The following is a 26,878-nucleotide window of genomic DNA, read 5'->3' as shown; positions in this document are numbered from 1 at the left end:
CTTCTCCTTCCGGGTCACGTCTCCTCACGCTGTGGCAGCATGGCGGCGAAAAACAAGCACCGAAAGAAGTCCAAAGCGACGGATAAAATGACATTTCAGGCTGAAGGTAACGAGCCGGACGCTGAAAACAGCGGCGGAGAGGAGGATGAAGATTTAGCAGGAGATGAAGGAGAAGACAAAGCGAATAAAGAGGAAGAAGAGTTTAGTCTGGAGGAGGTTTTACGACTCGGAGGAACACAGGTGAGTGTTTAATATCAAATATACTACAGTCTAGAAAACAGTAAACGTGGTCATTTGGTTGTAGTATATTACATATTTACAGTAAGTGTTGAAATAAACTGAGCATTTTTGAATTAAAAACAAGAAAGTATTTACAATAGAAAGAAAAATCACCAAAAATGATTAGGAGGTAGTTTTGTTTTTCTGCTACAGAGACAACTGAGTTTGTCCTGGAGCTTATTGCTGTGTTTATACCCAACATCTCAGTTAAAGGTGCTTCATTCAGCTGTGTGACTACAGAGTTATACTATATGGCAGAGTGGGGAGGGTCTGGTTTTTAAAAGACCCTTTATGAACCCTGTAATCTAATCCTTTTTTTTACATTGTTCTCCTCTCCTCTATCTGCAGGCTGACTACGTCTTTCTCGCTGGCATTAACGACAATCAGGAGCTCGTTGATGGAGGTAAGAAAGGAGCGATAGACGACCTGGAAGACGGTGAGCTGGAGAAGTTCATCACCAAGCTGGGCATTAGGGCGTACAGCGGACAGCAGGTCATCACTGATGAGCCGGACAGCAGTGCTACTACTGCTGCTACTGCTGGTGAGAAGGAAAGTAAAAAAGCCAAAATCAAGAAGTCGTCAGCAGAGGAACAGTCGTCCAGCGCTCAGCCAAAAGTTAGCCAACAGAAGGTGAAGGTGACAAAAGATGTTCAGGTATCAGCTGGGAAAAAGGCTAAGCAGAATACAAATGTGTTTGAGTTTCAGCAGAGGCAGGTCCTGCTGATCAAACCGGGGGGAAATGGTTCGAGCTGGAATACTCAGCTGAGGATTCATCAGAGCTACAGGAAGCCTCTCTGGTCGCCCAGTACAAGACGCTAGCTGAGCGGCTGTTTGAGGCCGAAGTCAACATCTACAAGAGCAAGAAGAGCCTGCAGAAAGGAGCCAACTCCACCTGGATGAAGACGGTCGTCTCCTCTGGTGTGTTGGCAGACAGGATGGCCGCCATGACGGTTCTGATCCAGGACGCTCCGGTGCACATGCTGGAGCACGTAGAGAACCTGGTGTCCATGGTGAAGAAGAAGGGCAGCCGACGGATGGGTCTGATGGCGATGGACACGCTGCGAGAGCTGCTGCTGTCCAGTCTGCTGCCTGAGAACAGGAAGCTCCGCACATTCTCCCAGCATCCATTCAACCAGCTGGAGGAGAAGGCCAGTGGCAACCGCGACGCCCGCGACCGCCGCCTCGTCCTCTGGTATTTTGAGCACCAGCTGAAACACCAAGTGGCTGAGTTTGTGTTGGCTCTGGACTCAATGGCTCACGACACGGTGGCGGCCACTAAGGCGAAGGCACTGGCCACGGCCCACGAGCTGCTGTGCAACCGTCCAGAGCAGGAGAAGGCGCTCCTCATCCAGGTGGTCAACAAACTAGGAGACCCCGAGTATAAGACAGCGGCCAAAGCATCGTACCTGCTGGAGACGCTGCTGCACAAACACCCCAACATGAAGGTGGTGGTGTGCTGCGAGGTGGAGCGGCTCATGTTCAGGCCCAACATCAGCCCCAAGGCGCAGTACTACGCCATCTGCTTCCTCAGCCAGGTGATGCTGAGCCACGACGAGACCGAGCTCGCCACCAAGCTCATCACCGTCTACTTCTCATTCTTCCGGGCCTGCGTCAAGAAGAAGGACATCGAGTCGAAGATGCTGAGCGCGCTGCTGTCGGGCGTGAATAGGGCGTATCCCTACGCCAGCGCCGCGGACGAAAAGGTGAAGGAGCAGCTGGACACGCTGTTCAAAGTGGTCCACCTGGTGAAGTTCAACACGGCTGTGCAGGCGCTGATGCTGCTGTTCCAGGTGATGGACTCCCAACAGAGCGTGTCGGACCGATACTACGTGACTCTGTACAGGTAAAACATCCTCCCTGCCTTTATGGGTAGAGATGCATTTAAATTTAGTGGTACGTGTTGTTGAAGATATGTTACAAAATGATTGTCGAATGAGAATGGACAGTGCCAATAAATACAAAATGACTAATATGAGGAACAACACAGCCACAATGCTTAGTTGGTGCTTTAATTATTCATGTAAACATCATACAGACTTCATGGAGGTGAAAGAAGCAGCTGATGAAGAGTGTATTTTTGAGCTAAAATGAAATGAAATGAAGATGCAAACTGTTCCCCCTCTCTGCAGGAAACTGCTGGACCCCGGGTTGTCGTCGTCCTCCAGACAGAACATGTTCCTCAACCTGATCTACAAATCTCTGAAGGCCGACGTGGCCCTGCGGAGGGTCAAAGCCTTCGTGAAGCGGCTCCTACAGGTCAGCGCTGAGCAGAACGCCAGCTTCGCCTGCGGAGCTTTGTTCCTGGTGTCTGAGGTCATGAAGTCCAAACCAGGCCTCAAGGTCCTGCTGCAGGAGGAAAGGGTGAGAGAACCTCATCAGAATGTTAATTTGAAACAATATTGGTACAAATACAGCAGACATAGGTTTACCTAAGTTATACAGTAATAGACTTTGTAAGAGGTTTTTTTTAGTTTTTTTTTTTTTTTAAATTTAGCCCTCATGTCGTCCTGCAGGTTAAAATTGACCCGTTTTAAAGTTTGAAAATCGGGGGGGGGGGGGGGGGGGGGGGTTCACAGTGAAATTTCTGATGTCCACATTTTCAACATTTTTGGGAAATCTTTGAACACTTTTTAGTGGAAAAAATAAATGTTACAAATGTTTCTTAAGATCATCACAAGATTTTGTGAATGTTCTTAAAGAATATTAGAAGTTTTACTGCTGTATATGTAATCACTTTAGATGTTTTTAGGATTTTTTTTGGAAGATTTTTACTCTTTTTTTTTCTTGCCACATTTGGAGGATTTTTTCAAAATAAAACTTTTAAGAAACGTTAAAGGAATTATTGGAATTTTCTTCCTCAAGGTTTTGCAAATTTTCAGAAATTTGGGGAATTTTTTTGCTAAATTTTTGGAATTTTTTCAGACAGGAAACAATATTTTTTGGTGCCCATAAATGAAGACAACAGGAGGGTTAAAAAATATCTTGAAAAATTGTGTCAAACAATTTTCTTCTTTTTCTTTTTCTTCCATCGCTCTCTAAGACCTGGTTGATTTTTAAAACATTTTATTTTTAATTTAGGCCATTTTTAGTCTTGATTTCTAACTCGTCTTCTTGCTGTGTTCACTCAGGAGGGTGAGGATGAGGTGTTCAAAGACCTCGCTGCAGACAAAGAAGATGGTGACGATGACGATGATGAAGAAGAGCGTTTTGTGGACGCTGACAAACTGGAGGAAGGGGCGAGTGCAGAGCCAGAGGAAGCCAAACCCACGGCATCATGGGTTCATCACCAGAACCTGGAAGGTCTGTGAGCCGCTCTCATCGGTGTCTGACATTTCTGTGTGTTGCTGTTGTTTCTTCCACCAGAATTAATTAAAATGATTAATTGTAGAGGGAGCTGCTCTGTTTTTAATGTAAAATTATAAGTGTTACAACCACAAACATTGTTAACTCTTGTATCTCTTCGTGGTTTGTTACAGATTTCACCTGTTGTCTCTGTTTTAAAACTAATCATGGCAATTTTTAGATCAGTATCGGGTTTTATCTGATTACCAGATGCACAAAAAATGCAGATTATGCATCACATCACCTTGAAGAAAGATTTGTGCTTGATCATTACTTCTAAGATAATGAATAACAGATGTTCTCCGTTATTCTGTTTTAATACTGACTTCTGCTTTGTGTTTGCAGGTGGGAAGAGCATGCAGAGCTACGACCCGCTGCACAGAAACCCGTTATTCTGCGGCGCCGATCATACGACATTATGGGAGCTGCACAGGGTGAGACACGGCAAACAAACATCACAATGAACACAAAGGCGTCGACTCATCCAAACTAACGCAGTTTGAAACCCATCATGAACAAACTATCATCATTAAAAGCCTGTTTTAAAATTACACAGCTTCCAAAAGCCAAACCACAGCAATTAAGCACAAACAAATCTGCTGAGGAATAATAGGGGAAGAACTGCTCTGAATCTGCCTGAGAATCATCGTGTTTTTAGGTTTTCTCCGGTGTCACAGTAATTCAGTGACAGTTGTCTGAACATTCATGGGTACTTTAGAAACAGGAGCTGCCAATGAATAATTCAGCTACTTGTACTGTTGTCAGTGTCACAAACAGGGAGGAGGGGAGTGAAAGAAATACTTTATCAATAATAAGTGAGTAAGCTGAGTTTGAGAGTTTTCTGAACATTTTTTATTGTTTTTTTCTCTGCAGCTCGCTCTGCATTTCCATCCCTCGGTGTCGCTGTTTGCAAAAACCATCCTGCAGGTAAAACACCTTCACATGCCTCTCATGTCATCGTCGTTTTATGTTTTTTTTAGAGGTACACATGCAGCTTGTTTCTTTTTGCAAACATTTTCACGTTTTTCTCTTCCCACAGGGAGACTCCATCCAGTACTCAGGAGACCCTCTGCAGGATTTCACCCTCATCAGGTTCTTGGATCGATTCGTCTTCAGAAACCCCAAACAGCTGAAAGGAAAACGTAATATATACACGCTTCATTCCATTTTTATTACTGAAATATGTTGCATATATGTCAGCCCTGTGTATATGTAATTTTACCTCATGTTCAGATGTACTTAGTGATGCAACATAAACACAACTAGATGCTAAATGATTGTAAAGAGACTCAAACAGAATGAGATGCAAAACAACCAGGAAGAGACTCACATGAGCAGCATAGAGCTCCAAACAATGAAAAAGATGCAACATGTATACAAATAGATACAAAAAGTAAGGAGACATGTTTTGTGATCTGCACATGAAAACTTTGCATTAAAAGCCCATTAAAGTGAAAACCTTTTCTGACAGTAAATACAGTGTTTATCCATGTTCAGCTACAGAACAATATTAATATCTGTTCAATCTACAGATCCAGTCCTGAAATCAATAAAAATAAAGCCTTGAAAAAGTTCATCTCTTTTATATTTTTACTCCTCAGAAAACACCGATTCTGCAGCGATGATGTCCAAACAGAGGTTACCTGCCAACTCTTTGCCAGGTGACTTTCAACAAAATTTCAGCTTTTCTTTGGTTTTTCACACCAGTTGAGTGACAGCAGATTTATTAACACGTTTTTGTTTTCCCTCTCAGTGAACTGTGCAGAGTTTCTGTCTAAAGAAGAAAGTCAAATTCCCGTGGACGAAATCTTCTTCTATCGGTGAGTCAGAAACTTTGTTCTTTGCAGGAAAGCGACGGATAAAATTCAGCATTTATTTTCCAACTTAAAATCAAGTAATCTTTTAGTTCTGTTTTATCTTGATCATCTTTTTAAAATTTGATGTTCTCTGTTCACCAGCTTCTTCAAAAAGCACGAGCAGGAGAAACAGACTCGTCGGCCGCGAAGAGACGGCGACGACGAGAGCGTGGAGGACGTGGACGATGACGAGTTTGAGAAACTTCTCGGTGAGTCGAGACACTAAGATGGATGTGGAGAGTCCGGTTTTATTATTCTGTGGGTTGAACCAAAGTTCTTCAGGTGCTGCTGAAACCTCCAGGTGATTTTGAATAATCCAACTAAAATGAAAGTAAAGAAAAGCAGCTTAGGGTCAACTTCTGTCTGATTGTACTTGAGAATAACTTCTCACACAAACGGCACAGAACCATAGTTATTGGCTTAAACTTAAAAAGACACACACACACACACACACACACACACACACACGAGTTACTGGATAAAACTGGTCATTACAAAAAGAATCATTTGAACATTTATCTGCTTTTAGCTTAAAACAATAATGAACTTACCGAGTTTATCCTGCACGTAGATAATTGCAAACTAATAAAAATGCTCTTTGACTTTGTTCTGAACAGATTCCTGTGAGGGAGACTCGTACTTCACTGACCTGGGGGTTGATGATCTGGACTTTGCAGGGTGAGTCGACCTGTTTATTTTAACCGACCGTTCTGCGTTAAAGTAAAACGTAATACATCACACAACTCCTCTCCGTTACTGCACACTTTATTCACCAAATGTTTTTGTCTACATCTCCTCGGCCACGGTGAGAACATATAATCCATAAATAGAAATATCCAAGATCTTGTTGGACACACATGTAATCGATTCACAGTATTATTCTCATTTTAATGCATCAGTCAAGATCGATGTGTATCTTCAGTTTCGGTGCATTCTGTGCATTCTGTGTTCTTCATTGTTCAGAAACACAGTGTGTTTCCATTAGTTTTATTCTAATCGGCTTTAAAACTCTACTCGACATTCAGGTTTTGTCGTATAATCTGTGAGCAGCAATAAACTCGCAAAAAAATGGCTTCAGTTCCAACTGCTTGTGTCTCTCGGAATTGCCATTGAATCATTTTAGTGCTGCTCAGACCAGCACAGACAGCTGCTATGTTAGCCACAGTGGTAGAAAGTAGTACTGTTGTAACTTCAGTGTACTGCAGCATTAAATGCAGAGCACAGCTACAATATGCTGCTCATAGAAAAGACTGCAGGTCAGACAAAAATCATTTGGTTTTATCTTAGATAAATCTGATGTTAGATCAGCCTAGTTGGACTTTTTTCAAATACATTTTTGGTCACACACCTGTCTGAGCACCGCAGCAGCTACCACAGCCTGCAGTGTGTGGCGTTTAGGGAACACTGGTAAATTGCAGTGTCTATTGAGAAGAATATTTTCAGCAAGTGATGCGTTTTGTTAGTACTAAGGTGGGAGGTGCGACCAGTGAAAAAGTGAGTCTGGAGCCCTGATCAAGCTCCATTTTCTGCAGCTTACTTTCTCAGACTATAAACAAGGAAACTGTGGATGTTATTCTAAATGATTCAGGTGGTCCTGATCTACACTTCATATCCATCTAGCAGCTTTGTTCTTTGGTGTAAAATGACAGAGTTACAACCTCAGACGGGCCACAAACTTTCATCTTTGTTGAGAATGTTTCGACTGATTCCTCTCCTCTTCCTCTGTGTTTGTGTGTCAGTAACGTGAAGAGCAAAAAAGGTAAGAAAGCTGCAGAGGACTCGGATGATGACGAGGACGACTCGGACATGGACGACCTGGATGACGAGGAGGTGTCTCTGGGCAGCATGGACGAGGAAGACTTCGGAGACGAGCTGGACGAGGAAGGAGGGACGTTCATGGATCTTGGTGGCGGAGATGAAGATGATGATGAAGGTAGGGAATATCAAAAAGTGCATATAGGTTTAATAATCATTTAATAATCAGTTTGAGACGTTCACATCCTATGTAGATGTGACTTCAGATTATATTCATGTGTTCATGTAGTTGGTCCATATTCTTGTACGTTCTTGTTACGGCCCTCACATAGACAAAAAAAACACACAGGCTCAATAGGGGAGAGAGACCGCAGCATATACAGAAGGACGCCACACAGGATATCTCCAATTAAACCTACAGGCTTTATTTGGCCACCCCAAGATAATCAATAGAAATAACATAAACGAAAGCAAAACAAAGGAGGGCTGGAGACCCCAGACAAAAGAACAAAAGTGGGAAGACGCTGGGCCAACCACGCAGTGGGCCGTCGCTCCCAGCGTCTCCCCCTAAACTACCCAAAAATAAGAACTAAGGCTGAAATAAACAAAAGACGAATAACGAGACTGTCGGTGATCTCCAGCCCAAATTAATACAACGAAGGAAACCAACAAAAACCCCGGCACCTACATGCACGGGGAAAAACCTGCCTGGAGGGGAGAAAAACCACGGAGGAAGGTAAACTCCCTCCTACCTTTCCAGGTGTCTGTGCCAAGTCGTGCCCCCAATCTCTGCACTCCCTGTCCCTTTTATTCCCTCCTCCTCCTCTCATCACCTGAGTGCCGATTGCACTCAGGTGAGCAGCAGGCAGAAGGAGGAGAGAGAGCCAAACCAGAGAGAAAGAGAGCGAGAGAAAGAGACTGTGGCACATAACAGTTCTTTAATCCAGATTGAATGACTGAGTGAGTGTGTGATGATATCTTTTTTCTCTCGTTCTTTCAGTTCCAGAGCTGGAGGATGACGATGCTGCGTTTGGAGGTTAGTACAAGCTCACATGCTTAAATCTTCATTACAGTTTAACTCTTAATGTCTGAGAAATTAAGGCCTTTTTTAGATAAAATGTTAGATAACCAATGAAAGATGTGGTGGCTGTTGAAAAGTTTTAAATGATGTTTCTGAAAGCAGCAGCTCTGCCATAAGAAAATGTCAGAAAATGTAACATTCAGGTGTTGTGTATATATAATAGTGTTATTACTACAAATGATGTAATATGGAGGCATCTTATCTATACTATGTACCATTAGGCTATGTAATCTATAAGATATTAATCTGTATATTATCCAATGCTTACATAAAACTAAACCTTAAATAATGCACTCATACAAAAGAAAAATTCATTTTCTTGAACTTAACACATTCATGCAGACTAAGTAACATTTCACATCCCACAAAAAAGGAATTTGGTTTACTTGTCTTTTAACATCAACATGTTTCGTCATTTTTAGTAGTAATCCCATTTTTTTCTGCACTAAATAAAGTCAAACTATTCAAATCGCTGCAGATTCCGACGATGACGACGACATGGAAGCTCCAGACATCATTCCTCAAACCAAGAAGGGGAAGAGAAAATCCTCAGAGGAGCTCGACTTCTCTGGATCTTTAGGTGAGTGCTCTGTTTTATGTCCAAAGAAATAAAGTTTGTGCATCATAAGCAGCATTTACTGCATCTGTTTTTTCAGTTTTTATTGGTAACGGGGGGTCGGCTGCTTTTGTGTGCGGAACTTTATGAAAACAATTTTATTAGTCTGAAGGCTGATGACTGTTTGTTCCTTTAGGTTCTAAACAGGGAAAGAAGAAGAAGAAAGAAAAAAGTGCAGCCATGTTTGCTTCTGCTGAAGAGGTGAGTTGTACAGGAGGAACTGTAGGATTCAGTTTTGCATTCATAAATTTACGACATCAAGGGTTTTCAGACATCCTGATGACTGTTTGAATGCTAACATTAGCAGGTGATTGACCTCCTCTGCTTTACTACTTTCTCTTTTTTGATGTATTAACGAGCAACAGATTATCTACCCATGCTGTGCTGTGTAGAGATGTGATGTTGTTGGTTTTCTTATTTTGTCATTTGTAAAATACCTCAAAATAAAATGTAAGCGTCCGAAGAAAAGGTTTCGAACTGTGTCAGATGTGAAGCTTGACTGTAAACTTTATTCTTTCAGTTTGGCTCCATGCTGGATGAGAACGCCGGCTCCAAGTTTGACAACATCGGGCTGAACGCCATGGCCAACCGAGACAAAGCAGGTATGATAGAAAGCTTTTATAGCAACACGTCTTGCTGAAGCTACGGATAAGAATACAAAAACTGAAGGTGTCCGGCACTGTTATGGACTTAAAGCACCTGTTTTAAGTTTCATAGCATCCTGGTGTGACTCACAAGATTTCACATAATCCAAAAACCATGATTGAATTTCAAAAATGTTGTTCTGCTGTTGTATTATTTAGGCTAGTTGGAAACATTTTCATTTGGTTAGTCTGCACTTTATTTGGATGCTGCTTATGAAGGGAAACATTAATTGATGAGCTGTATTAAAAATATTGCTATATGCAAGTAGAAAAGATAAATGAATGTATTATATTAAAGCTTCATAAGCTCCACGGGCTGAAAATGTATGAAATTAAATTCTGTGTTATCTTTCACCAGAAACCCTGTGCAGGAAATTTATGATTTTGTACTTGAATTTTTATAATTATTTTAAAGTTGCATGTGTTTTTATTTTTTTGCAAGTGCCAGTAGATGTGTAAACAGCAAGTAAAGCTCTGAGCAACACAATTTTAAGAGAGAGTGGACAAAGGAAGGCTTTTAGTGAGTTTGCTGGATACCAGCTGCATTTAATAACTTCTCCTCAGAGAGAAAATCACTTACATCAGTCACATTCAGCTTAAAAATTCACAATTGATCACAATAACTCCTGTAATGTTTCCCTCAGTGAAGTATTCACATGTTGGCATTGAAACAGGTTTCCATCGCTGCTGGTATTACTCCTCCTGTTCAGAGAGCCCTTTTAACTTGATTCCAATGTACGTAATACAGCTTTAACTCTATAGAAACGACATCACTGACACTGGAATCAAATTAAAAAGGATCTGAACAGGAGGATTGATGGTAACAACCTACAACTCATCACCCACATAAATGATTTAAGAGTACAGTGTGTGCTCGATTTATGTCGGAATTCCGTTCCTACGACGCAACGCAACACAATTTTCGTCATAAGTCAAAGCTCGCATTCTATGACATGTGTGGTACAACCGGTGAATGGAAACCAGGCCGTCTTCCTCATATAGCCTTTGTTCCAGTCACCAACTAGTTCCCACACCAAATTTGTTTTGACATCACAAATGGTGTACGTCGGAACAAGAGATAGCGGCGAAAAGCCGTAGGTCGAGGACGCCGTAAACTGAGGACCTAGTGTAATTTAAAACATTTCAAACCTTCCTTCTGAATCCCTCTCCACTGTGTTGTTCAATCAGATTAATGATAAAAAACTTTACAGGCAGTGATCTTGTTGCTCTCTTCCCCTGCAGGTCTGAAGCAGCTCAAGTGGGAGGCTCAGCGCGACGACTGGATCCACGGCTGCGATGCCAAGACGCTGCGCAGGAAGAAGACCATGTTCAACAAGAAGAAGACCATGTTCGGCCGGCCCAGGACAACAGGCAGGACGTTTGGGAACAAGAAGAAGAAGTAGCTGATGATGTGGACTCTCCACTGGCGGACATCTTCACTCCTGTTTGGCCGACCAGGCTTCGTGGTCTCTCTCTCGGATGCCGTAGACTCCCGCCCACTCGTTGGACTTGTAGTAAACTGGGAGGAAACGGACAAGCAGAAACTGGTTTTCAAATCCAGTCTGTCGGTTGATTAAAGCCGCTCACTGCTAAATTACTTTTCTCTCTTTTATGAGATAGAAACGTCTGATCCGAAGAGGAGCCGTGTTTAAATTTTGTAAAATTTCAGACTTCTATGCCAGACAGTTGTTGTCATGGTGACATGTTTGTGTTTGTAGATGATCGAGGACACATTTCCCAATTTAATACACAACCAACAGATTTTCTATCTATTGTAACTCTAATAAATAAAATTCAGAATTATACTACCTGTGTTTTATACAGATGTGTACTAAAATTACAGCTGTTTTCTGATTGTGGTGCCGTTCTTTATTTTGTACACAACAGATTGATACTTTCAGAATTTAAGTTTGGCTAACTATAGTGCTCTTTGCTTTTTCCCACCAAAATGTGTAATTTAAAAAAAAAAAAACCACATTACCCATAGTGTTAAATATTGGAGTTCTGACTTGAGAAAGTACTTTCATTTAAAGTCTGAACTTCAATAAACAACACAAATACTAGATATAAATGAATATCCAGTTCTAAGTAGTTATGACTGATAATTTGACCCAGATTATGGTTTGAAGGCTCATTAAAATGTAATTAGTAGCATCTGGGATATCGTTAATTAAGTGTCAAGTATCCAATCCTGTTGGATAAAAAATATTTTCATCTGCTTACCTTCTAGAACTGATGGGAATCTCTTGTTCATCGTGTTCCTGAAATCTGCAAGTGGAAGAAATAAAATGGGACTTTCCATCAGATGTACTCTGCTTTACGATCTAGCAGTTCCATATCCTGTGTCTGACACTGATAAGTGTTTCCTGATATCATGCTGATACCTTGACTGTTGTTCATCATGTGAAACAGGCCGTACACCCCGAAGACGCCCAGCAGCTCCACAACGATCACTCCCTTCATGAGCTTCTTGGCCAGAGGCTCCAGAGGTTTGGGAGGCATCTCAAGAAAGATCAACACGGAAACACAACTTTCTGTAGACAAGGATGGAAACGGGCTTACAGGTAAAGCTGTTCTTTTCACCTCACTGATTTTACTTCAGTATATTAAGAAAATCTACTAGCTAGGAAAGCAAGAGGAAACAGTTATTGTGACTTAATTTATTTATATTTTTGTTTTCATTGCCTTTTAACAAGAGACTAAACAAAATATACGCTTAAATTGAACAACATTAGACCACAAAGAGCTTTGAAGCATGAGCACGGTGTAAAGGTTATTGAGGGGAGTGGGATGTTGTTCCAGGATCACATTGTTGGACGTTTTCATTTACAGCTGTCTGATACAGCTTCTTGGACGCCAAATGCAGAAGTTGTGGAAAAGATGTCTCTATCTACAACATTAACTTGACATTAACAGTCTGTCCTCATCTTTCTTTTGTCAGCTGGAGCATTATGCTATCTGAATGAATCTGCTATTTTAGAGTTTTAGCTTCTTTTTTTTTTATAAAAGCAGGTGTTGCCAAACGATTAATATATTTCATAAATGGAAAGTTTTTATTATAATCTCAGGGTATGAAATGATGCAACAAAGTTAGCAAACATGTTCATCCTTTATTTTTAACTCAAGCTGCAATTTTAAATCTGTTTAACGTCCAGTTTACGTTCTCCAATCTTAAATTAACTCACCTTTAGGTTAGCAGTAGAAGAAACGACTCAATCACAACTTAAAGCGGCTGAAATAACGAGAAATGTTGGCAGGTGACAGGTCTGCTGCCCTTGTGTTGTACAATCACAGCTAACAGCTACTACAAACGTACGGAAGCTCGGAGGTACAAATCACCTAAAAAGCGCATCGACTTTTTTTTCAATCATACGTCATTAAAATTCAACTGGACTAACAATTTATTACATTTTTACATCTTTTAAAAGCTATATCCAGCACAGAATAGCTCCTTGCTCCATACTATGGTAACTAAAGTACTATTATACATTTATGATTTAATGTAAATGCTGAAATGTTTGATACTCCTGGTTTATTGTTTACACATTATTGATCAATTAAACTTGTGAGTGCTGTATCTTCAGACATATTCAATGTTTTATAATTATAAATAAAAATTACAAAAGGTTTATTGTAATTCAGCTGTAGTTTTAGGAAATGACCAGCAGGTGTCAGTGCAATCACAATGTGCAATAAAAATAACTACAAATTTCTTTTAAACAAACTATTTGGATTTTAAAGAATAATATTTAAAGCAGTGATGCAAATTATCTGATTATAGTCTGATCATTACTCTTTGCTTTCTGTGTGTGGATGGTCACAGTTCTCAGCAGTAATGAAGGCATAAACTAGGGACACTTTTATTATTCTGAGTCACAAGAACCTCAGTTTCTGATAGAGGCAAAGGAGTCCTCTGACTACAAGGTTATAAAGTAGAATATTTCCAGGTCTGGGAAAGTCTTTTGAAATTATTACATTCAATCCTAAGGCCTCCAACGATACGAGAATGTGTTAAACTTTTAAAATGGTCAAATATTGTCTCTATCCTGTAGTTTGTTTTTATTTTGTCCTCTCGTCAGCCCCACACTCAAATAAATGCAATTTTCTGTCATATACACATATACAGTACCAGTCAAAAGTTTGGACACACCTTTTTATTTGATTATTTTATGCAATGTAGGTTAATACTGAAGACATCAAACCTATAAAAGAATACATATGGAGTTATGTTGTAAAGAAAAAAGTGTTAATCTTAAACTATTACAAATAAATAAAAACCATTGAATGAGAAGGCGTGTCTAAACTTTTGACTGGTAATGTATAACAAAAGCCTTCTTATTTTATTGGAAAAACTCGGAAACTTTGAGAATATTTGCTTTAAAAATTACTGAAGCAAAATAAAAATTAGCATCAAATCTATGTGGTTACTCCATCTATGTTTACTGAGATAAAACATCAGGGTTAGAAGTAGAACTATTTCCTGTAGACTTCTGTACAATGAGGCGTCTTTTTAAGGCTCGAGGAGTCGCCCCTGCTGGCTGTTAGAAAAAATGACACTGAAATCACTTCAATGTAGCTGCCCAGTTTGTTTGGTTGGTAATCCAGCATGGCGTGGCTTTAACATTTGTGTGTTTTTATGAATAGTTTGTTTTAGTATAAAATGTTTTTTATATACATGTACTCTACAGTTCAAAAGTTTGGGGTCACCCAGACAATTTTATGTTTTCCAGGAGAACTCACACTTTTATTCATGTGCTAACATTATTGCACAAGGGTTTTCTAATCATCAATTGGCCTTTCAACACCATTAGCTAACACAATGTAGCATTAGCACACAGGAGTGATGGTTGCTGGAAATGTTCCTCTGTACCCCTATGGAGATATTCCATTAAAAATCAGCTGTTTCCAGCTAGAATAGTCATTTACCACATTAACAATGTCTAGACTGTATTTCTGATTAATTTGATGCTATCTTCATTAAAAAAAAAGTTTTTCTTTCAAAAATAAGGACATGTCTAAGTGACTCTTGAATGGTAGTGCAAACCACGAATTAAGAGCTAAGGCTGTAGTATCTTTAGTCACATTGTTTTTTTGATCTCCTATTCAAAAAGTAGCCAAACATCAGTTACTGTTAACAAACCATTAGTGCGTTCTGTAGGTGATGCTGGTGAAAATATATCTATAAAAGTGTCTTTTTCCACAATAAACTCCTCATAATGTCACTTTTATTTGGTTGTACTGTTTTATATTTAGTGGTTGTGTTTGTAGTTACAGTTTAACTGTTAAAAGTAAAATATCCTCAGGGAATAAATGTTGTTTTTCATCACATTTGTTTTTCCAGGGGGGGTGTCTGAGGTGCATTGTTTTGGACCAAGATTTTAATTTGTGTCCAGAATATGTCCGAAAATGTGTCCTTTAATGAGGGAACTAACTTTGCAGCATAATCTCGTAGATGTTTTATGTTCATCCATTATGACAGCAGTTTCCCCTTTCAATCCTCATCCACATTTTTCTGTTCTGTCTCAATCTGAAGCCCTGCAAAAATAATTTTCACCTCTTCTCCCTTATATTTTATGAAATAGTTCCGTTAATATGATCCTTTGTTTTTCAGAAGATGCCGCCTAACTTGTGCACATCTCTGATGATCCTCTGCAGGTGAGTTAAATTCCTTTCTAAGCTGCAGCTCCAATAAATCCTCCCGCCTCCTGACAGTTGTTCTGTGAGACTCACAAACAGGAGAAATATTTGTGGCTGTTTGACGTCCGCAGGAGGGAAAACAAGCGATGTGTGTGCAGAGAGCGTGGTGGTCCGACTTCTCCCAGCCGTCTGTCCTTTCACATTCACCACCAGGTAAACACACACTGTCAGACCACAAACAGTGAAGCCTGCAGCTGAGAAGGAGGAGGAGGAGGAGGAAGATCCCAGACAGCCTTCACTCTGCCCGAGACAGGAACACTTTCAGACTGTGTGATTCGCTGTAATCACACACTGGTCTGTATATATGATGCTCACACAAACATAGTTCAGTGAAGAGATCCTGTGTGGCTGCATTTCATAAAACTGATCACAGTCTCTTTCACAGTACTACCTACAGCTTTGAGGTGCTGTTGGATTTTGCCGCCACATCACTTCTACTTTTCCACATGTCACAGAGAAGTATTGCACTTGAGCTACTTTATGACATTAGGTTCTTTGCTTAAGAGTTGCTAGAAAATGTGATTCTTTGCTAGAAAATCAAACTACTCACCGACAGTGACAAGCAGAGCAGAGTTAGTGCGGCTAATTTGATAATCGTGTAGGTTTGAAATAAATGAAATGATTGCAGCTTCTCAGATGTGAGGATTTGCTGCTTTGTCTTTTAATCATTTTTTAATCATTTGTAGCTTTTCATGCTGAAAACAAGCATTGTGAAGGTGCTGCTTTGAGCTCTGGGTAACAGTGACTCCAACAAAACAAACAAAAACTCAATCGATTGATGAAGAAAATGTTCATCAGTTTTATCCATTCTAAATAAAAATCACGATCAGTTGCATCCATGTACAAAATAGCCAAACATTGGCTCCATGAGGAAAATGCTTCTCACACATACATGACCAGTCAACAGTTTGGACACACCTTCTCATTCAGTGGTTTTTATTGGATTATTTTCTATATTGTAGATTAATACTGAAGACAACAAAACAATGATAAGAATACATGTGGAAGTATGTTGCAAAAAGCTTCATTATTAATCTACAATGTAGAAAATAATGCAAATAATAAAAAGCATTGAATGAGAAGCTGTAGTGTGAATCATCAGCATTCATTTTTAGTGCATTTGTTACGTTGCAGACTTTAATTACACAGCAGTGTTTTACCTGCAGTTGAGCATTTCTACAGCTAATTTTAAAGCTTGAGGTCCTTAATCTGAGAGAGTCACTAAAGTATCTTTGATCTTTTCCTACTGTTAATATGATTGTCATTATTGTTGCTGCTTTGTTTTGTGCCTCTTCTCTGCTGTAATGTGAACCACATCATGAAAGAGGATAGCTGGCATGTAGCAGGAGGAGCTGAATGCTTTGCTGGTGTTGTGGGTTGATTCCTGTTGTAGGTCTGCTTTTGTGCATGTTTCTTCTAATGCACAGTCCAGAGAATTTAATATATAGACACTGATCTGGTTTTAGTGTCTGATATGTCTGTTGAGTGATCCATCCACACCAAGACGATGATATAATGTTTAAATCTACATATGAGCTTAAGAGGTGGAGACATGAGACAAGGCTGCTCTATCAAACTGGGCAATAAGAAACTATTCCAGGGTCACAAAGCTCCAGGAGCCCTAAACGCCTGAAGTTCAGCCCATATTAGTAACATAAAGTGACTTAAGCTCTTTCTGCAGCGCCTCCTGGTGTGTGGAAGCAGCATCAACTGTTTATTTCTGAGTACAAAAGGCCTATAATGCAGAAATAAGTGCTATTGGTAATTAATAATTAGTAAAAGTGTCTTCCAGTAAACCAATATTACAGTCAAGTGCACCATGTGTGCATTCAATTTTCAATGTTTTTACATATCAATCTGAAATGTGGTTCAATTGTAAAAAAAAAAAGAAAAGAAAAATAAATAAATATGAGGAAGTGCAAAAAATAACAATTTTAAATGCAAAAAATGTTATGGTTTTATGGAGAAAATAAGTAATTTACAACTCTAAATGTAATCATCAATGCTGCAACAACGATTCTTTTTTATTATCAATACATAGTAGATTCATTTTAGTGTACAAAAGTTTTGAAAAGGTGGAAATTTAATGTTTTTTCCCTTGAAACCAAATATTCAGATGTTTTTTTTTCCTTTCTTTTTCTTTTTATCTGATAAATAGTCCAACCCATCCGTTTACAAACACAGAAAACTAGTAAACTACACTGTAAAAGTAAATGTTTTTCAAATTTTTAACTGTATTTTTCTGGAAAATTTACATGCATTTTACAGATTTTAATTTGCTAAATTACAGATCAAAGCTAGTGAAATAAAAAGTGAAAAAAATTATTTACAAGATAACTGTAAAAGCAAATAAATAAAAACAAGTAATGTTCATAACAAAAATCTATATTTTTGCAATTTTCTAAAATGTATTTGACTTTATATTTGCAAATCAAATAATCTTTATTTTACAACTACTTGCCCTTATTTTAACTTTTTATTATTATTATTATTATTTTACCATTTTAGAATGTGACTGAATTAAACCATCCTTGCTTTCACAGTTTTTTTTTTTTTTGAAGTAAATTATTTCACTGTGTAGCAACTATCAGCATTTAGGCATCTCCTACCTGAGATTCTTTTTTTGGGGGGTAATTTTTGCTTCATATTAGACTTTTTCTGTGTCCTAATGCTGAGCCCGCCCTCCATGGTGATCCTCTCAGGGGTCCATCTCCTCATTTGTGCCCGGGGCCCCGGATGTTGTCCGGCCGTGGCAGGCTGGCCTCTGATTGGTCAGCAGCAGCAGCAGGTGGAGGAGCCTCAGATCCTCAGTCAGTCAGCTGTCAGTCAGACCGGAGATAAACATCCAGCACCCACCGGCCCGTTACCGGCAGCCCGCTGCGGACTGGCGGGTTGGAGTGTCTGTTTTCCCGCCTCGCGTGAAGCCGTTTGGATGAACCGGTACCGGATCGTGCAGGATGCTGAGCGCCGTTAAAATGGAGGGACAGGAGCACCCGGACTGGAGCAGCAGCTACTACTACGGAGACACCGAGGTCCGTGACTTTACCGGGTTCATCCAGCTGTTATCAGCAGAATGTTGACTCTGGGATTAAATATTGATCAGACAGAAACTTTCTCCCTCAGAGGACAAACTCATCAGAGGCAGAAACATCTAAATTAAGGTTAAAATATAACTTAGAGATCAGTACAGGCCGCGTCTTATTTAACTAGAATTAAAGGCTGCATATTTTTTGTTCAATCTGCCATTAAAGCTAGTTTAATTAGAATTTATTAGTGTGATTTTTATTCTTGCACCGTTAAAATTAGAGATCAGATCTGCATCAAGTAATTCTGGATACGTTTCTGTTCCAAACCGTCAGTTTCTAATATAAATAATTAGACATATTTCGTGAGATAATGGTGAATCTGAGCAGGTATTTGAGGCAGATATTATTAAATGGAAGTGTTGTTTGTTCTGGAAGTAGAACTTTAAAGGTGAAATTTGAAACACTACGCTTTTTAGGTTGTAAACTGCAGCTCAGTCTTTGTGATTTTAAATGAAACCGCCTTTAAATGCTGTGTTTTATGTTACAAAGAGAGAAACACTAGAAACAAAAATGATCAATGTTAAAGACTTACAGCTCACACTAATAGTAATAATAGAGATATTAATAACAATATGAGGACACAGAGTTGTTCTTTGATTTTTCTGAGAATTTAGGGGGTTTTAGCAACCTGATAAGGTTTTTTCTGTAAAATAAAGCTTCAATTTGTTGGCAGATAGTTTCATATTGTGAAATTCAAAAGATAGTGTTCATATTAATTATTTTTTCTAATTTAGTATCATTTTTTGCTCTTTATTTGGGTTACCAGAGCTTGAGGGTTTCTCACGACATAATATAAAATCAGTAGGATCAGAAAATTACTTTGGAATAAATTTACAGAAGAGGGAAATAAAAAGACAATTCAAAAAACTACTAAATTATTTTTTTAAGAAGTGGAGCAAATCAAAGCATAATTTTCACTGACGGTTCATGGAGAGAACTGTGTAATTCTTACATACTTACATTTTTTTCTTTTTGTCTTTTGGGTTGGAGGACTTAAGAAATTCCCAGCATCTTGCACCAAATCCGGCCTAACTAAGCTCTGTTTAAAAGGTTAAATATTATGTTTTAAATGTATCAACGAGGCAAACACAGGTGTACAGTTCAGACTTTACTGTAGACAAATAACATGAAAAAAAATACACAGAACACCTATAATGGAAAAAATAAGCAAGAAAGTGTGAGATTAAAGCTTATTGTGTGACTCAAATACAAGAAAACCTGCTTTTTATGTGGCTCTGAGAGAGCCAAAAAAGGATTATATGAATGCATTATAAAACCCAATAAGATGATGTCAAAAACAGTCAAGACGAATGACAAAGGAATCTAGCAAAATACATACAATGCATTTATTATTATGTTTCATATAAAATTATAGCTGCAGCTAATTCTAGAACCCTTCAAATGCATGGCCATGAAACTGCAATGTTTAGTCAATTAATCAGAAAAGAAAATCTGCAATTATTTTGATAGTCAATAAATCATTTAAGTCAATTAAGTGATGCCAAACCTCGATTATACATCTATAGTTTGCAGATATTTAAAACTAATTTAGAATGATTCGTTGAATTAAAAATTATCAGCTGGATAACACAGGAAATGTTTCAAAGAAAACTTGTTAGAATGGTTTCATTTCTGGCATAAGATGATGATATTTTGGTTATTTTTTTGTATCTGACTAAATGCAGGCCTCATGTCTGCAGCTTTGATTTTTATTATTAACTGATTGATATTTAAGAAGAACTTATTGATTTAATAAACCCTGCACATCCTTCTGATAATTAATCTATTTCCTCCCTGTGTTTCAGTGTTACCCCTCAGCGAGCAACATGAACTCTATGAGCAGCTACATGAGCGCGCCTGGCATGACCGGCACCAGCCACATGAACGCGCACTACGGGGTCAGCGGCCCCTCGGTGCCCACCGGGATGCCGCAGGGCCCCGGGGCCGCGGTGCAGCCCGGGCCCGGGATGGCGGGCCTGGGCGCCGGGCTGCCCCCGAGCATGAGCCCCATGAGCCCGCCGCCGTACGGGAACATGCCGGTGATGAGCCCGGTGTACGGACAGGCCTGCAGCATCCGGGCCCGGGAGTCCAAGCCGTACCGGAGGAGCTACACGCACGCCAAGCCGCCGTACTCGTACATCTCCCTGATCACCATGGCCATCCAGCAGTCCGGCAGCAAGATGCTGACGCTGAACGAGATCTACCAGTGGATCATGGACCTGTTCCCGTTTTACCGGCAGAACCAGCAGCGGTGGCAGAACTCCATCCGACACTCGCTCTCCTTCAACGACTGCTTCATCAAGGTGCCGCGCTCACCGGACAAGCCGGGCAAAGGCTCCTTCTGGGCGCTGCACCCGGACTCCGGGAACATGTTCGAGAACGGCTGCTACCTCCGGCGGCAGAAGCGCTTCAAGTGCGGCAAGAAGCCCGGAGCCGGTGAGAGGGAGGCGGCGGGGAAGAAGGGCTCGGAGGGCGGCTCGGTCACCGGCAGCAGCTCCGGTTCGGACTCCCCGCACTCCCCGTCCCCGCCCTCCCCTCCGGCCCCGGAGGTGAAGGCGGTCAAAGCCCCGCTGGCCTCCCCGCTGTCTCACCCCCAACACCTGCTGCCTCCCCCCCACCACCATCCGCTGCTGCTGCCGGAAGCCGCGCACCTGAAGCCGGACCTGTACCACCACCACTACCCCTTCAACCACCCGTTCTCCATCAACAACCTCATGTCCGAGCCGCAGCACCACAAACTGGAGCCGGTGGTGCAGTACGGGGGCTACGGCTGCCCGGTGTCCGGCGCTCTGGTGGCCAAGAGCGGCCTGGATCACAGCGACACCAACTACTACCACGGAGTGTACAGCAGCAGGACCATCATGAACTCCTGAAACCCGCTCCTCTGTCCTCCTCAGAGTCTGTACATTTGTAGATATCACCGAGGCCCTTCTTCTGTTTTGTTTCTGAGGCCTGGAGGATTTGCAAACTGTTTTCCACCAGCCATCAGTCATCTGTGTGTTCTGGTTCAGATAAAAATATTCACATGAAAACCTTGTTGTGTTGTTTTTACAGGAGGAGCTGCTCAATTATGTGTTTTTAAATTAAAATAATCACGGCAATTAAATGATATATTTAGGTGCAGGCACAAAAAACTCAACTATAAATGATTAAAAAATGTCCTGCTCTACAAAATTACAATATTAAATTAATTGCTTCAATAAATTAAACTCAATTGAAGTAAGTTTGCCCATTTTAATCTAACACACAGTCATATTTAAGCTGATGTGGTCTCAAATGATCGTTGCTGCAACTTCATTTTAAACCAAATCAAATTGATCTTTTCAGTTTTTCCACCTTATGTATTTGCTTTACCTAAATGTAAAACAGGATTTTCTCATGAAACTTGCTGCTCTTTTCCTTTTCTTTACTCTGTAATCCTACTGGGGAAAAAACAACGGCTGAGTTGGACCACAAAAAAAAAAAAAAAAAGAAAATACTGGAAAACCTGTCAATGCTTAAAGAGCAATGAAATTAATTTTCACCCTTTTTCCTGTGAAATTAGATTTTCAGTTTAAATAAAGAGTGTGTTTTTAAAAGCAAGCTGCCATCACCAAATCAGAATCACTCAACTCAAAGCACTTTTTTTTTTTTTTTTTACAGTGTCAGATCTACTGTATTACCTGATAAAGGCTTTGGGTGACCATGAGCGCTAAACAGTTGAATTATCACCTGCAGGGTCAGATAAAAGCAGATAACAGCACGAACAATAGCTGGTGAAAAGGTGAAGTGTTCTCCTCTTAAAGCACATTAACATCAGACAGAAGGATCTTTATCAGCAGATAACAGACTCCTCCGCTCAGCTGCTCACATTCAACAGTCATTTCTCTCCCTGAGGTTTTGACCTTAATGTGCTCTGAGATGATTTATGTTGTGGTTCTGTGCTGTGTCGGTCAAATGGAAGTGGATTATTGAGCATTTTGAACACTGGTTCGAAAACGTAACGTTCAGGATTGCACACATTTGTGTATGATTGAGATTATGTTCTGCCATTTAAAAAAACAGTTTAATTCCTTGGTTTCTGACTCTTTTGCTCAGACATTCGGTGAATAGATAGATGTTAAATCTAATCGAATGTCTGAACAAAAGAATCAGAAACCAAAATATCAACAAGAAGACGTGAACGTTTTTGAGCTAGTTTAATTCCTTGCTATGATAAAGGCACTGGTGAAGTATTTCTTAAACAACATATCTTCTGTTCATTGTACACTATCGTTCAAAAGTTACTTAGAAATGTCCTTATTTTTTAAAAAGAAAAGCTTTTTTTTCAATAAAGATGACATTAAATGAATCAGAAATACAGTCTAGCCATTGTTAATGTGGTAAATGACTATTCTAGCTGGAAACAGTTGATTTTTAATGGAATATCTACATAGGGGTACAGAGGAACATTTCCATCACTCCTGTGTTAATGCTATTGTGTTAGCTAATGGTGCTGAAAGGCTGATTGAGAAAGCCCTTGTGCAGTTATGTTAGAACATGAATAAAAGTGTGAGTTTTCATGGAAAACATGAACTTACCTTGATGACCCCAAACTTTTGAACTGTGTATATGTACATAACAATAATTTTATGTTAAAAAATAGTAGCCAAACAGCATTATTCAGTTATTATCTAAACCAATCTGAATCTATTTGGTAAGTCAATCATTTTTTAAAAAATATTCTCTGATCCCAGCCCTAACATATAAATACTCACCCATAGAACTGCAATAAAAAAAGTTCATTTTGTTCATGAAAGCTTTTCTTTAAAAGCAACAAAGACAATCACATTTTCCCAGAGGCCACAGTAACATCTCCATGGTCTTGTTTTGTCGCCCCAAACACTCCATAATCAGTATCTGTTGATTTTACAGTGATAAAAACCAGAACTGCTTGTCTTCCCTTAAGTTTATGTGACAAAAGGACAAGTCTGCGTGAAATACAAATACTTGCCTAAAAGTTTTAGTTCATTCACTTTCGAATTCTTACGGAAAGATGTTCCAAAAATATAAGCAGATCTTCTTCAATATCTAACATACCTCCTTAATTAAGACTTCTCATGTCAACATGTTTGTGTTTGCAGAAGAAAAATCTGATACTAATGTCAGCTTGCTAGCTTGAGGTCTTAAGGAGCTGGAACAGATCAGTGTTCCTCATTAATATGCAAATAAACTCAGAAAGATGTTTCACAATCTGATCTGATCATCACTGTATCCACCTTTTATGCTGCCTCTTAGCCAGGTTGTCAGTGTAAATGAGAGCTGGTTCTCTACTGACCTACCTGGTTTAATAAATGTTCAATAAGTAGACAAATAAAATCATCATCATAAGAAGAACCTGTGGTGTGAGGATGACGTTAATATTAGGAATTGTTGTTGAGTTATTGCCCTAGATACAAGATTGTATCAACCAGTCAATCAAACTGGTGCAGGTGCTTAAATAGACAATAGACAGAAAACAATGACAAAGGTGATAAAACCAATAATAAGATTTCAAAGAACAAAAATTCTAAAGTGCATACAAAGAAAATGAACGAAGGATAATGACACATACAGATGAGATTGGATAGAACGTTTTTAAAATGTGAAAACAAAAGTAGATTAATAAATAAAATAGATAATGACCACAAAACAGCCTAACCAAAGACAGGTTTTAAGTTTGCATTTAAAAATATCAACATAAGCAGCAGCTCGTATTGATATATTGCATACTGCATCGAGTTTTTGTCCTGAACTCAGATTCAGCCAGAAAACCCGAGAGGCCATCCTGGTTCACACACTGGAAACAGGTCAGACAAGTACAACCGCAGTTCTCTAATCTGCTTTAAAGACAAAAGAAAATGTTTTAAAATCAATATAACAAACAGCAAAAGTCCTTTTCAGCGCATAAGCAGCAAAGTTCTGAATATTTTCTTCAGAGTCACAGATTGATGACAAAAGCAGCAAATGCACAAAACTGCAACCAGAGAAGCTTTTGGGGGTTTTCTAACTGAAAAGAGAACAGAATGAGTCGTCATTTATTAAAATGGTTTCAGTTTCATCTAATACATTAATTCACGAATTAACCCAGAAGTCTTGTTGGACTTCGACTTCGGATTTTGGTTCAGACAAAACAATACAGATGGGCAACAATCTGCAGTGACTTTGGTAAATAATCACTCAGGTCTTTTTCCAAAAATTGGAAAATTGAGAACATATTGTTGAGAGAGGCGGGAAAAGCTCTGTTCTGATCTCATCAGCATCATCTAATGTTTCGCTTCAGAAATGAGGCTCCTTAAACTGCACGAGGACACAAAGGTCTGATACAACGAGAAGCTACATGGACATCTTCCATTCCGCTCATGTTAAAATCAGCCCTAAAATCTGCCAGAAGCTCGAAAAATCTTGTTTTAGATAGATAGATAGATAGATAGATAGATAGATAGATAGATACTTTATTTATCACCATAGGGAAATTGTTGAATACAATATTTATATTAGTTTAATTAACTAATTTATATTAGTTTGGGAAAATTTTTAATTTTAAGTTAATCCAAGATAAAAAAAAAAAAAAGTAGTATTTTTTTCAGACCAAAAACATGAGTTTCTCCTGAAGATTTTTTTTACTAAAAATGATGACTGGACTGAATGAACGCAATTCATTTAAGAACACAAGCAGCTTATTAATAGACGTTTTAATATTGTTTGGGAAGAAACACAGTCCAGAAACAATTCTTTTAGTAATTTAAAGTAAATAAAAGGCAGAGTACATTTTTTTTTTTAGTAAATGTTAAGTCATGGTTATTTAATTTATTTTTAAAAAAAAGGAACAACCCCCCCCCCCCCCCCCCCCCCCCCAGAATGCTGACCATGTTTACGGGTCTGCAGTCACAAACCCAGCTACAGATTTACATCCACATCACTGTAAATAGGCCACCCCATCAACTGCGATAGAAGAAAATGTTTGTTTTTTAATTTGCTTGTTAATACTAAAATTTCGGTCAAAACTATAATTAATGTTCACATAATGAGTGTTTTTACAAGCATGTGAGTGTAAAATAACACAATTTTACTGTATTTAAAAATTGCATTATTTTGCAAATAATTGTTGTTATTTTAATAATTTTTACAGCTTTTAAATATTACAATACACCATCATTTTAAACATATTATTCCTGCCATCCTCACTATCAGATTTTTTAATCGTATATAAAGTTTTTTACATTACATAAAGTTTTTAAGGAATCTTTTTCTACAGTGTAAACTGTGTCAGTGTCAATTTGCACAATCTCAGCGTGAAAAACAGAAAACAAAAACAGTTTTTCTCAGAGAAACTGTAAATAAATCTGAAGATGCAGAGATTATCATACAGAACTAGGTGACAATGAACTGCTTCTCCACCTTTTAAACTAAAATGATCAAATTGCTGTTGTATGAACCACGATTACAACCATTCATTAGTGTTTATTAGCTGTGCTAATGAGGAAGGAATCCATTTAGAGGAAAAAGACTGGAGATCAAACTGTCAACCCTGTGATTGGTGGGTAACCCAACCACAAACAGCAAACAGGATGCTGAACTCGTCGGTGATGCTCTGGAATATTCATACATGTTTGGTTTTCATGTCTAAAGGAAACAAAACATGACAGCGACCCAACGTCCTCTATTCTAACAGTCTCACATCAGTTTGTTTGCCATCATATATTGTTGGTCTTCCTTATATTCTTGTGCGTAAGATATTGTGTTGTGACTTCCTGACCTATAAAATCTCATGTGTCACGTGTGTGTGTTTGTGTAGCTGAGGAGTGTCTGTGACTAGCAGCAGAGTTTAGCTGACCTGAACATTACAGTCGGTCTTTTAAAAACACTCCCAGGACTCTGATCATAAAACATCGGCCATCTAAGTAGGGACACTGTTATGAAGTAACAAGCCGTCTGGGAAGCTTTTAAAGAAATGTTGTCTACAGACACAGCTGGTTGTTCATTAACTTCGCACACAGGATCAATGGCTGCCGTTCAGACACTGCATCACCTCATGTCGAAAATTAAACACATTACTGGTGCCACAGTTTAGCTTTAACATACAATCAGATGTAAAATACAGCCAGGAGTTATAAGCAGGTATTAAAACCATAAACACACAAAGGAGAGCACACCAGTGGCAACTAAATATTTAGTCGTACATGGATGCAGCACTGGGATCAAAAAATCTCACTAACACAACATAGAGAAGAGAAACTCTGAGATCTCCAAATATGAATGTTGTTACCACTGAACAGAACAGATAGTCGACCCAAAGTGGTATTTATGTGTGATGCAATTCATTTCATAAATTCATAACAATCAGTCATCAATCCAGTTTTATTTATGAAGTGCCAAATCACAACACGTCCCATGTCAGAGTACTTCACATAGCATAGCCAAGACTTCACGATACTATAAAGAGAAGCCCAAATATTCTCCATTTTAATTAATATCTGTGTCCTATGTGGCTTCTAGGAACACATTTTCCTCACAAGATACAC

At 39.2% G+C, this 26,878-nt stretch overlaps 3 protein-coding genes across 4 annotated transcripts; 2 read left to right on the top strand and 1 right to left on the bottom strand.

Annotated features, from left to right (window-relative positions):
• Window positions 1-17: 17 nt before the first annotated feature.
• Window positions 18-11,378, top strand: cebpz (CCAAT enhancer binding protein zeta). Its single transcript, XM_022194788.2, is given in 18 exon segments — window positions 18-240; window positions 628-1,015; window positions 1,018-2,122; window positions 2,409-2,640; window positions 3,408-3,579; window positions 3,967-4,055; window positions 4,495-4,548; window positions 4,661-4,763; window positions 5,223-5,282; window positions 5,375-5,441; window positions 5,580-5,686; window positions 6,095-6,155; window positions 7,217-7,410; window positions 8,233-8,268; window positions 8,792-8,893; window positions 9,066-9,130; window positions 9,450-9,531; window positions 10,816-11,378. Coding segments are annotated over 18 exon segments (3,279 nt in total). The 5' UTR covers window positions 18-39; the 3' UTR covers window positions 10,977-11,378.
• LOC110951623 (protein CEBPZOS) lies at window positions 10,089-12,893 on the bottom strand. Of its 2 annotated transcripts, none has more exons than XM_022194789.2 (4): window positions 12,759-12,893; window positions 11,958-12,107; window positions 11,797-11,841; window positions 10,089-11,092 (listed from the first exon to the last, which is right to left on the bottom strand). In XM_022194789.2, the coding sequence occupies exons 2-4, from the start codon at window positions 12,073-12,075 to the stop codon at window positions 11,010-11,012; spliced, it is 246 nt and encodes an 81-aa protein (XP_022050481.1). In that variant the 5' UTR covers window positions 12,076-12,107; window positions 12,759-12,893; the 3' UTR covers window positions 10,089-11,009. The 2 variants fall into 2 exon arrangements, with proteins under 2 accessions (XP_022050481.1, XP_022050483.1); XM_022194791.2 differs by having other exon boundaries at window positions 11,958-12,075.
• Window positions 12,894-17,878: 4,985 nt separating this feature from the next.
• Window positions 17,879-21,832, top strand: LOC110951624 (hepatocyte nuclear factor 3-beta-like). The gene is made up of 2 exons (XM_022194792.2): window positions 17,879-18,302; window positions 20,162-21,832. Exons 1-2 carry the CDS (start codon window positions 18,228-18,230, stop codon window positions 21,227-21,229), a joined length of 1,143 nt encoding a protein of 380 aa, XP_022050484.2. The 5' UTR covers window positions 17,879-18,227; the 3' UTR covers window positions 21,230-21,832.
• Window positions 21,833-26,878: the final 5,046 nt, after the last annotated feature.

This window comes from Acanthochromis polyacanthus, chromosome 16 (assembly GCF_021347895.1).
Source record: "Acanthochromis polyacanthus isolate Apoly-LR-REF ecotype Palm Island chromosome 16, KAUST_Apoly_ChrSc, whole genome shotgun sequence".
NCBI lineage: Eukaryota > Metazoa > Chordata > Actinopteri > Pomacentridae > Acanthochromis > Acanthochromis polyacanthus.
Note: the sequence above shows the minus strand (reverse complement) of the source record. Positions and strands in the feature narration are given on the sequence as shown.

Excerpts from the sequence above, each read along its gene's own strand:
- LOC110951624 (XM_022194792.2), top strand. The coding sequence starts at position 18,228 with ATGCTGAGCGCCGTTAAAATGGAGGGACAGGAGCACCCGGACTGGAGC. Across the intron at positions 18,303-20,161 it reads ACTACTACGGAGACACCGAG|TGTTACCCCTCAGCGAGCAA; the intron begins GTCCGTGACTTT and ends CCTGTGTTTCAG.
- LOC110951623 (XM_022194789.2), bottom strand. The coding sequence starts at position 12,075 with ATGCCTCCCAAACCTCTGGAGCCTCTGGCCAAGAAGCTCATGAAGGGA. Across the intron at positions 11,842-11,957 it reads CATGATGAACAACAGTCAAG|ATTTCAGGAACACGATGAAC; the intron begins GTATCAGCATGA and ends TTCCACTTGCAG. Across the intron at positions 11,093-11,796 it reads ATTCCCATCAGTTCTAGAAG|TTTACTACAAGTCCAACGAG; the intron begins GTAAGCAGATGA and ends GTTTCCTCCCAG.